The sequence below is a fragment of the Ciconia boyciana genome, chromosome 15 (assembly GCF_034638445.1).
Source record: "Ciconia boyciana chromosome 15, ASM3463844v1, whole genome shotgun sequence".
In the NCBI taxonomy this organism is placed as follows: Eukaryota; Metazoa; Chordata; class Aves; order Ciconiiformes; family Ciconiidae; genus Ciconia; species Ciconia boyciana.
Window position 1 is genome coordinate 10,252,307 of NC_132948.1, and position 10,897 is coordinate 10,263,203.

At 41.1% G+C, this 10,897-nt stretch overlaps 2 protein-coding genes across 3 annotated transcripts; one reads left to right on the forward strand and one right to left on the reverse strand.

Annotated features, from left to right (window-relative positions):
- Window positions 1-274: 274 nt before the first annotated feature.
- EIF2B1 (eukaryotic translation initiation factor 2B subunit alpha) lies at window positions 275-4,824 on the reverse strand. Its single transcript, XM_072879817.1, has 9 exons — window positions 4,734-4,824; window positions 4,561-4,662; window positions 4,324-4,460; window positions 4,125-4,241; window positions 3,535-3,647; window positions 2,533-2,601; window positions 1,429-1,504; window positions 1,103-1,228; window positions 275-666 (listed from the first exon to the last, which is right to left on the reverse strand). The coding sequence occupies exons 1-9, from the start codon at window positions 4,744-4,746 to the stop codon at window positions 511-513; spliced, it is 909 nt and encodes a 302-aa protein (XP_072735918.1). The 5' UTR covers window positions 4,747-4,824; the 3' UTR covers window positions 275-510.
- GTF2H3 (general transcription factor IIH subunit 3) lies at window positions 4,790-10,608 on the forward strand. Of its 2 annotated transcripts, none has more exons than XM_072879815.1 (13): window positions 4,790-4,935; window positions 5,343-5,422; window positions 5,767-5,876; window positions 6,489-6,652; window positions 6,910-6,972; window positions 7,208-7,237; window positions 8,067-8,095; window positions 8,181-8,255; window positions 8,514-8,567; window positions 8,805-8,873; window positions 9,011-9,146; window positions 9,229-9,265; window positions 9,347-10,608. In XM_072879815.1, exons 1-13 carry the CDS (start codon window positions 4,866-4,868, stop codon window positions 9,414-9,416), a joined length of 987 nt encoding a protein of 328 aa, XP_072735916.1. In that variant the 5' UTR covers window positions 4,790-4,865; the 3' UTR covers window positions 9,417-10,608. The 2 variants fall into 2 exon arrangements, with proteins under 2 accessions (XP_072735916.1, XP_072735917.1); XM_072879816.1 differs by having other exon boundaries at window positions 5,770-5,876.
- Window positions 10,609-10,897: the final 289 nt, after the last annotated feature.

The following is a 10,897-nucleotide window of genomic DNA, read 5'->3' on the forward strand; positions in this document are numbered from 1 at the left end:
GCAGAGAACAGAATTGATCTAATTTTTTCATAAAGACACATGGCGTCCATAAAGACATACAAACAAGCCAGCAGTTAAGAACAAAGCTAAAACCACCGCTCTTGTACGGTGTGGCAGGAGCTGCAGATTTCCATTATCAGCCTTGAGCACTTTTTCATTTTGTTTGTTTTTCAGATACGTACCACAGATCAGTAAGTAACAGCATACCTCAGAATGAGTATGAGTGAATACACCGTAAGGTATTTTATTCTACAATATCAAAATACTCCACTCATCTTTAAAATAATTTATTTTAGGTCTTTAGAAGCTGTAGTAACTTTTGGATTTTTTTTAACAGTGGTCCATCCACATATAATGTTTTGCTTTAAACACTCAAGAAGGCTGATAATTACATTAATCCTTATAATGTCGTCTCCTTACCATGTCCATATAACTTGTATCATCTTCCAAGTTCTTACAACTGTGATAGTCACTGAAGAAGATGATATATCCTGTACACCGAGTCCTCTGTTACAGATAGAGTTTAATAAGTTCATCACTGACAGCTGATGGAGTTAACACACCGAGGTCTGTAAACAGTAACGTAATTAGCGATGGTGATGTGTAGTCAATCCAGGGATGCTCCTCTGTTAGATTCTGACTTGTTTTCAGAGTGTCTGCTTTGTACTAGAAGGAAACGGAGACCATAAGTTATTACACAACTGCAAGTTAAAACCTCTTCTGGGTCTCAAGCAGATGTTTGTGGTAAAACTGAAGGAAGTCAGTTGCTTTAAAATGAGGCATAGGCTGGTGCCACCTTGGACGCAGCTCTTCTATCTTCTTTATAAAGTACAATTTGTAGTTCTGAAGTGTATTGATTTAACTGTTTCTTGCCCTCAGCTGCTCCTGTGCCCCAAAGGAACCGCTTTAGGAACTACACGTTAGTATTATGAAAAGTTACAGCTGTTTGACATGTGACTGTAACGTGGAACAACTCCATATTATGTAAAGTAAGCTACAGTGGAGAGATCCAGATAAATGAAGACATGCTTAGATTAAAGTTTTTCATAGACACCTAAGTGTGCATCTTAGCTGGCTAAGAAGTAATTTGAATTTCTCTTACCTTAAACTTATCCGGGACATCCTGCTGATTTAGAGGGAAAAGTCTTACAAACTTGAAACTTTCTGCTACCACGTAAAATGGCTTATTCTGAGCTTTGGCACACACAGCAATTTGATTAGTGCCAATCTGTGGAGACAGTTGGAAAACAACATGCAGACTCAGTGCTAGCGTGACATAATATTGCCCGGTTTCCAACAATGAATAGATGTTTACTGGATAATGTCCAAATAGAAAAGATTTTTCAGAAAGCCTTGAATTCTTTAAAGAAACCAAACTTTAAAAGTCTAGAGTTTACAGAATGATGTAATAAACTCACTACCTATTACCTTGTTAATAATGCCTCCGCTTTCAACTACACCTTCAGCACCAACTAACACCAGGTCCACTTTCTCCATAATGTAGCTGTTCAAAGGGGGAAAAAAATCCAAGTCTTACTGGGCAATATGACAAATGACTCGCTGAACAGAACAGAAATTAGTAATTCAAACAGTCTTTCACTTTTCTGAACTAGTTTCATCTACCTATGTAAGCCCATGTGCTGTTACACATCCTTGGAGTGAGCTTTCATCTCCTTCCCTGGCAGGAACATTAAGTAACCGTATCTTTTCCAGCCACAGCTGACCTTGGCAATTGTGTAAATGCTGGAAGAAGTTGAAATCTGACTAGGAATGATACTCAGTTACAGGAACATGGGTGTCTATGGTAAGATACTACCTACACAGTGAAGTGTAACTGCACTGTGATAACCTTGGCCAAATACATAGGATACTCCTCATCTAATCCCCCTTTCTTGATGTCCCTCCAATGTGTTTTGTTAATTGAAAATACAGATCTAAAAAGAAAACCATCAACTAAGTGATCTGAATAGATTTAAGGTGTTAAACAGAACTTGTGGACTTGTCCACTCAAGCCGCTATCTTCCCTAGATCAGAGGTGCCTTGGTAAACAGACTGGTATGTATGCTCTTGGAGGCAGTCTCTTGGGCATTTTGCAGTTAGCAAGAATTGAGGTTCAGATTTATTATAGTTCTTTCTTTTCTCATGCTTTGGACTTATACTAAGCAGTGGTAATTTAGCAAATAGCTTAAAAAAACCCCAAATGATAACATGTATGCAAATTAGGAAAAAAAAAGTAGGTTTTTTGCATAGCACCTCAGTTTTATGGGGGTTTTTTTTGCAGATATCCCCAAGTTCTACACTTAGGTCTGACTCCATTTTTCATTCTAACATGTAAACATCAAATACTTGTTTTGTAGGAGGCATATTCTCCTAATTGTGCACCTAAAGGTGTAACTTGTTTAGCTTGTTTGATGACTATGACAAACTAAGCAACAACCTCTGTAGTTTGAGCAAGCTTCTAGGAAACTTACGTATAACACTATCAGCATAAAATTGTGATGAACAATATTAAGATTTAATGATCAGGCTTACCCAACGGCAGCATCCAGAATCACAGTCACAGGAATTTTCAGCTTCCTCAAGGCTTTTGCCATTTTTTGCCTATTAAAAAAATGTGTTTGAGGCTTAGAAGTCTTTTCTTTAAAGACAATGCTAGAAAAACATTGTCTGAAAGACTGAAACCCATGACTGCCCATGTTCCCTTGCCTGTAGTTTTGGTTTATGATGTACCCTCTAATAGAAAAGAAGTTCTTGTCTAGAAATGGAAACAAACAGATTACAACAAAACCAACAAAAGTAAAGTCAGTTTGTTTTAGCAGTCAGGAATTACAGCTACAGAAAGATGAGTCAGTGAACTATTATTAAGATGACAGATTACTTAAACTGTCTCAGCTTTTCCATCAACAGGGTGTAAGAAACAAGAACTAAAGGATGGGGTGCATTGCTAGAAGTTATTTCCGTAGCTAGAAGTTATTTCAGTGAAGCTGGAAAATTGTATGTACTTTACTTAACATCCTTGATTCTAGTGAAAGACTGGTTAGCAACATGTATTATCCAGTATGTAGGATTTATTACTTATACAACAGTGTATGCTCTGAAGAGGGAAAGCTTGCACTCTTGCTATCAGCAAGACACTTCATTTGGCATCTTCAAGCAACGTTGTTAGCTAAATGTTTTACTTTGCTATGCTTAATAGAATACTGATTATTTTAGCCTACTTTTGAAACAGACAACTAGAAATCAGTTGTCTCCCATTTCCCCAGGAAAATATAGGTTGCCTGGCACTGACTGAAAGTTTGTAAACCTTTGAGGAAAACTTAGGTAACACTGCTATTAGAATATTTAGTATTGCAAATTACTTGCTAATATTGGGTTCTTTTTTACTTGTCCAGAATAGTGTGATATTATTAGTGACAGTTATAATTTAAAATGCTGCAAACAAGCCTAGCAGCTTTTCTTAAGGTATGACAGATTTGATGCTAGCTGTAACTTACCCTGTTAACCAAGATAAAACACAAATTAATGAGTACTTGCCCTGCTTGATCTGGCTGTGATTCAGTGACATAAACACTGAATCGCTTCTTTGACTCAACAGCTGCTTCCAACACTCTGAGGACCACTCTTGAGTAGGCGTGTGTCAATATTCGCTGTAAAAAAAAAATAAAAATCAGACATTACTTTTTGCTGAGCTTTGGGAACCTTTACTTTTGTTAAAGGTGTCATGGCTTTTACTTCACACAACTGTCCATTGATGTTAAATAATAATATATGTCACTTGTATCCTACAAATCATAGGATAGCTGAACTTTATGTGGCCTGCCATGATGTGGCCATGGGGTGATGATCTAGTACTTTAAATGGAAACTTGAAGTTGTGACTCCTCAGCACCTCTTAGAAGTAGACCACAAGTTAAAGTTGGATTGCATGGAAACTGAGGTAGGGCGGAAGACGAGTCATAATAAAATGAAGCGATGGGTGATGTTACGCTTATGTACTTGCAGAAGCCACCATCAGACAATGCTGTTGTGAATGTTAATAAACTTTGCTGCCCTCCCCTTCTGTTTTTCCATTACTGCAAGCAGCAGAGCCCCAGAACAAGAGTGACCCTGCCTTGGCCTACTTACGGCACCATCTCTGATGAACGGATGGCACAGCTTGGCGATTTTGTTCCTCGAGAGAGAGACCTTCCTGAGGAAGATCTCCCCGCGCTCGATCATGATTTCCTTGCACTTGGAGTAATCCTGGAAAACACAGCGATGCCTGCTGTGAGGCTGGAGGGTCCCCCAGCAGGCACCAGGCCGAGCAGGGGGCAGCCACCCTTACCGAGTACTCCAGGGAGGTGAGGCTGATGAAGCGCAGGAAGAGCTCCCCGCCGGAGGAGACGGCCACCGAGGAGTCCACCCGGGACAGGGTGTCGATGGCGGCCAGCAGGCTGCTCCTCAGGCCCTGGATAGTCTCCCCTGCGGGGAGGCAGAGGTGCGCGGTCAGGGCAGGGCTGGGCCTCAGCGACACGGGCCTCGCCGCGGGCAGACCCGGGGCAGAGGGGGGACCCGGGCTCACCTCGGTCCTGCTTGAGGAAGCCCAGCAGCGCGCGGATGGCGGCCACGGCCGAGGCGACGTCGGGGTCGTCCCTCAGCTGCGCCTTGAAGGTCTCGATCAAGTCTGCAGGGCAGCGGGGCGCGTCAGTCTCGGCCCGGCGCCTCCCCGCGCCGCCCGCCCCCCGCTCCCCTTACCGTCCGTGCTCATGGCCGCGGCCGCTCCGCTCCGCTCCGCTCCCCGCCCGGCCGCCGCCGCCGCCGCCGCCACACCGCCCGCCTCGCCTGGGCGTGGTGCCGTTCGCGTGACGAGACCCGCTTGGATGACGTATGCCGTGCCTTGGCGTCATCTCCAGGCGCCGGGAGCAGCTGGTTCCTCCGGCCGGCGCTATGAGCGCGGGTGAGGCGGCGGGGTCTCGGGGAGCGCTGCGGTGCGGGATGGGAGCAGCCGGCGGGGCCGGGCCCCAGCGTGCCGCAGCCCTCGGGCAGGCCGGGCTGCGGCTGCTCCGGCGTCCGGGTTCCTTCGGGAGAAGGCGGAACGGAGGCCGAGAGCGGGGCTTGGGGCACGGCTTTATCGCCCCTGTGCCTCCTCAGTGAAGCTCCGCCAGGCCCGTGGGGCAGCCCGCGCCGCTCCGTGGCGCCCGGCCGGCAGGTTCCCCGCGTTAGCGCCGCGGGCTCGGCCCGGTGCCGGCTCCTCTGAGCTCCCAGCGGTACCGGGCGAGCCCCTCTGCTCGGGGGCCTTCAGTCGCTGCTGTTCGGCGTTTGCACGGAGCTTGGAGTGACGCTGCTGTGTTGTCACTTTTTCAGATGATGAGCTGAGCCTGCTGGTCATCGTCATTGACACCAACCCTATCTGGTGGGGAAAGAAGGCGCTAGGAGAAGCTGAGGTACGTCTTCTGGGTGTTGGTACTACTGATGGTGATTTCTGAGGGAAATTTTTTTTTTTTTATGTTAGTAAGTAGCCAACAAATGGGATTAGTCTTTGATTTCTGAGCTATGCTAACATTGTCTGCTAAAACAGATATAATGGATATTAGAGTACTCTTAAAAATAGCTACCTAGCGTTGTGTATTTGTCAAAACTTTTTTTCTAAATGCTTCCTATTAAGAAAGGAAGCTCTTTCTGTGTCTTCAAATTCAAGTTCTTTTAACTGCAGTTATTTGAGATATTTCTTCTAAATTACCTAACTGTAAATGTTATCATGCTATATTTACTTTCTTCTTTTTTTCAGCAGTTCACCCTATCAAAATGCATTGATGCAGTGATGGTACTGGGAAATTCGCACTTATTTATGAATCGCACCAACAGACTTGCTGTAATAGCAAGTCACACGCAAGAAAGGTATAGTTGCTTCTTAACAGCATAAAGGTTTAAAGTGTACTTTCCTCTGTCTGTCTCCTGATATTCTTGTTGCATTGGAGTATATAATTGAAACCAGGTTTAAAATGCATAATGAATCATTGTCTTAAAACCAGAAATTAACTAAAACTGTAGGAAAGAAATATTCTTAGTGCCTTACACAAAGCAACAAAAAGGCTTACAAGACAGAAGGGAGGTTTAAAGAGAATTTTACTTTAAAATATATGGAGAGAGGGAGAGAGAGGATGGTAGAGATGTGGTGAGCAGGACAGTGTAAGTGGCAGAAGTTTCCTGTTTAGTGGGTATTTTTCCCCAGATAGTTGTGAGTCTTAGGATCTACCCCTAACTGCAGTTATGGTATCTATTTGCCAGTTCTCTTAAGGGGTGTCCTGAAAGGGGGGAGGTGAATGTGAGTTTTACTCCATTTTGGGTTTGAAGATTGCCTGCCTTATGTAGTCGCTTTACTGTCAAAGCATTAAAATTAATTGAAATTCTACTTCAGAGTATTGCTGTCTACAGCTGATTAGTTTATGGCATTTTTTTCTTACAAGGTTAAAGACAAAACACGAATACTTTGGTTTTTCTCTGTTTCAGCCGTTTCTTGTACCCTGGGAAGCATTGGGCTTTTGCAGATCTCTTTGGAGATGGTGGTAGTTCCATGGAATCTAATTGCTCTGGCAGCAAGGATGGAAAATATGAATTGTTAACAGCAATAAATGATGCAATTGCAGAAGAGATTAAAGACCTCATGACAAAAAGTAAGGAAAAGAAAATTCTAGGCTTAATATGCAGAATTGCAAAACACTTGGGCTCTCAAGGAGTTGTAGGAATTTCCTTTATTTTGATCATGGGACTTTTAATATGCTTAAAGTAGATGAGTTTATTATGCTTGACACTTCAGGCCTCTGCATTAATACTATTTGCCAAAGATAAAACTTGTAGTATTTGGTATGGTCAGGTTCAGCAACTGTTTTTATATATAAAAGTGACTTCTGCAACTTTTCTTGTATTGCAGCTGACATGAGGGGCCAGCAAACAGAAACTCTGTTAGCAGGATCACTTGCTAAAGCACTTTGTTGTATCCTTTTGATAACAGAATCTTCAAAGCCTTTATGTATTTTTAAGACTGTTTCTTATAATATTAAGTTTTACTATTCCTGTTCTGTAATAATACTCAAAACTGAAACCTTTGCCTAATAACTGTGCATCATGCTTATTAAAATTTGTGTTGGCTAAGGTGGTGAATACGTGGTATGGATACTGGAGTTATTTCCAAGAATAGAATGTAGATTCCTTAACGTCAGATAATGTAGATATCAACAAGATGAGCAAAGAGGTAAAAGGTAATGCCTCTGCTCCTGTTTTGAGTACTTGCATAAATATTTTCATTAGAATAACAGACATAAATGCATATGTACATACAAACAAAAATGCATGTGTTTTAACACACCTCCATTTCCAAAACTGGCAATAATAGGTACAGGTTTATCCTGATCATTTGAAGCTGCCCAGCTTAAACTAGGCCTGGGTGAGGATTAGAAGAAAGGACTCGATCATTAGTCCACATTCTTATTCTGATTTTCTGTGGCATGCAAGTAAAATGAGTAAAACTGTACCCGGAATCTCTTTAGAACAACTGGAGGTTGAGAGGAGCTTTCTGAAAGTCACATGATGCACAGATCCTCTTCCAAAGGGACCACCTGCAGAGCTGTGATGATGGTTGAATTTCTTACTCAGTTTTGGTCTTCCTCTTGTGACTTCTATAATCAGGAAAAGTGCTATTTGTGCAAATAGTTTTGCAAGGTGCATATTGGACTAGAATCAGCTATACATTTCAGATTACTTTAATCCATGAGAAATACCATATAACGTGTTTCAGCCAGTGAGTTGGTAATAAGCAGCTTTGAACATTTCTTTCCTGATCAACATCTAACTGCTTTTGGACAGTAAATTAAATGCGTCTGCTTTTATAACAAGCCTGAATTAGTCCACAGATGCTTGTCACTGGGACTGTAAAACATTTTCATATACATATTTTAACTGAGATGTTAGATCTAACATCTTGGATGTTAGATATCTAACTGACATGTTAGATGCTACAGAATTAAAAGGGCAAACTACAGGCGATAGAAACAATGTGCTCATGCGTTTCTTTTTCTTTTTAATACTTAGCCAATCAAGAAATGAAATCAAGGATTTTGGTAAGAACTTCTGCTGTCAGTTTTCTTTTAGTCTTGAAATCCAGTGATATTTTGTAGGCTAACAAGCTTGAATTGTTTTATTTAGGTCATAAAAGCAGCAGAAGACAGTGCATTGCAATATATGAATTTCATGAATGTGATCTTTGCAGCACAGAAACAGGTGAAGCTGGCATTTTTTAATATATATTATCTTTTATTAATGTGCAAAGTTAACAAAATTGTTCGTTTCTCTTATGATTATGTTCTGATCAAGTGAAAGAGCTTCCCTATGGCTGTGGTGGTCCTGCAGCTGTAAAAGCATGTGCATTTATATGTGGAGTGCATTTAGAGTGGAAACCGGTCATGACAGTAACACTGATGAGGCTACGTTGGTCCTAGCTGAATTTGTTTTTCATGCGTTTAACCTCTTTTCTTGCAGAGTATTTTGATTGATGCCTGTGTCTTGGACTCTGATTCAGGTCTTCTACAACAGGTACAGACTTCCTATTCTTACTTGCTGTTTATGTTTATTCATAGATACTTGATGCTAGATAGTTTGACACATCCTAAAGCTCTCTTCTTTCCTTTGTTTCAAGAGTGGGTGTGGAAATATATATGTTCAGTGGATCTGGCAGTTCCAACATGCAGGCCTTGTGCAGTATGTGGATATTTTAAAAATCCTGCTAATCTCATAGAACATAACAATCTGATTATGCTTTCTGCTTTCCAGGCTTGTGACATTACAGGTGGCATATATTTGAAAGTGCCCCACATGCCATCCCTTCTGCAGTATTTGTTGGTAAGTCATTTTAAAAAAAACTTCAGTGTTTCTCCTGTGTTAGATGTGAAATCTTACTGACTTCGTTGACAAGGTAATACAGCAGTACCATTCCAATTTGCAAAATAGTTTTTTTTTTTTTTCCTCTATTCATGCAGTGGGTATTTCTGCCTGACCAAGAACAAAGATCACAGCTTGTCCTTCCACCTCCTATTCATGTTGACTACAGAGCTGCATGCTTCTGTCATCGAAATCTTATTGAAATTGGTTACGTGTGCTCTGTGTGCTTGTCAAGTAAGTTTATAAATATTTAAGAGTCTGATTTCTTACATTCAAATGAACTGTGTTAGTGAAAGCCAATTCCTTTATTTTCCAGTATTCTGCAACTTCAGTCCTATTTGTAGTACATGCGAGTAAGTATTTCTTCTTGTTTCAGGGGTGGGTGTGGAAATATGTTCAGTGTATCTCACAGTTCCTTTTTTATGTTGTTTCAGGACTGCTTTCAAAATATCATTGCCACCTGTCATGAAAGCTAAGAAGAAGAAATTAAAGTTAGCTGTGTAACAACATTATGTAAATACATCATGACCTCCTCCAGTAATTCCATGAAATGGAATACATGTGAGAAATTGATGGCACTTTCTATTGGATATGAAAGAGAACTGTATGCAGTGTTACTACTTGTTTCTTAAGGGATAAATATTTAAATCGTATGTTTTCTACGCAGCCCTTTAAGTAACAAATCACTGTATTACCGTGTAACCTGTGCTGTTTTAAATACTAATTCTTAATTCCAGAAGTTACAGCCTGTTAAGAGGCAGACCTTGTGAAATAGAAGGTATTCTGGCCACTGCAAAGTTTCACACCTCCAAGTTATTTTCAAAGACAAGAAAGCCCTGATTCTTTTTGTGTGTTGGTATAAAGGTAAGAATGACCATTTCTGGTGTGTAGGATCAGAACCTTAGCACTACGTTATTCAGGGACTTTAACTTCTTGCTAGCTTTTGCTAGCAATTTTTGGACTGAAACAGCATCAGTTTCAAAATAAATGAGCCAATATTTTAAAGGTGGCCTAGAACCCACCTTTTTTTTTTTCTTTTTAAGGATGCTAATTCCCCTGCATGTGCGCTTATGTGTATTCATATTCCTTTTGAATACCTGTGGTATTTCTTTTTCAATTGGATATATCTTCATTTACCAATTAAAAGGCCCTTCTTTGTTTAAAGTAGCTTCAACAAATGCGAACTAGCTGGTTAGTCTTTAAGGTTGTATTTTGAAACTGGAAAACAAAAAATGTATTTCTGTGTAATATGACAGCAGGCACACTTTCTTTTAGTATGTGGTTTTACATCTGGCATTTGACAAGTAAGAAGGAAGACACTTGGTGTTTTTTATGTCAGAACATGAGGGTATGCTGCGTGCTTCTGAACATGGCTTTGGTTTAAACAAACAAAAAACTCATTTCCCACTTTTAAAAGGTAACTGTATAATTTGATGGTTTTACCTGTTGCTAGTAACTGATGTTCTCCTGAAAGGAATACAGAAGAGTAATTGTTTCCTACATAGAAAAAGACAAATTTCTTTTTCCAAGGTGTGTACAGGAATTTATGTTGTGTCTTGATACTCGCATCAGGTTTTTGTCAGTGTAACAGTTGTAGGAAGTGCCCCATCTTTTACGGGCTTGTTTGATTGCTAAAAGCAGTTTTTTTGAAGGCTGTATTTATAATTTACTTTGTATAAAACGTTTGTAATAAAACCTTTTTCAAATGTGGTTAGATATTGCTATAATTACAGATATTTTTAAGGGTGAGCCACAGGGCCTTCTTGCAATTTTATTGTGTAAAAGTGTAACAGTATGATCTGGCACTCCACGAAGTGCCGGAGGGAGGATGTGGTCTGTGTGGAGTTAGGTGAGAAGATGAGGGGCAGACCTGTCTGGGCGGTCTTGGTTGATCCCACTTTCGGCTGCGCGATCGCTGCCGTTAGGAGGGGGACGTGGGGCAGCCCAGCCGGGGTGTGTGACCGGCCGCAGGCTCCCGGTGGCCC

Bases quoted from the DNA above. Each gene is read 5' to 3' on its own strand.
- EIF2B1 (XM_072879817.1), bottom strand. The intron at 2,602-3,534 runs GCAAGTACTCAT...TTTTTTTAATAG, and splicing joins TCACAGCCAGATCAAGCAGG to GCAAAAAATGGCAAAAGCCT. The intron at 667-1,102 runs GTAAGAGAAATT...GTTTCCTTCTAG, and splicing joins ATGTCCCGGATAAGTTTAAG to TACAAAGCAGACACTCTGAA.
- GTF2H3 (XM_072879815.1), top strand. From the start codon at position 4,866: ATGCCGTGCCTTGGCGTCATCTCCAGGCGCCGGGAGCAGCTGGTTCCT. The intron at 8,256-8,513 runs GTGAAGCTGGCA...CTTTTCTTGCAG, and splicing joins TCTTTGCAGCACAGAAACAG to AGTATTTTGATTGATGCCTG. The intron at 8,568-8,804 runs GTACAGACTTCC...TCTGCTTTCCAG, and splicing joins ATTCAGGTCTTCTACAACAG to GCTTGTGACATTACAGGTGG.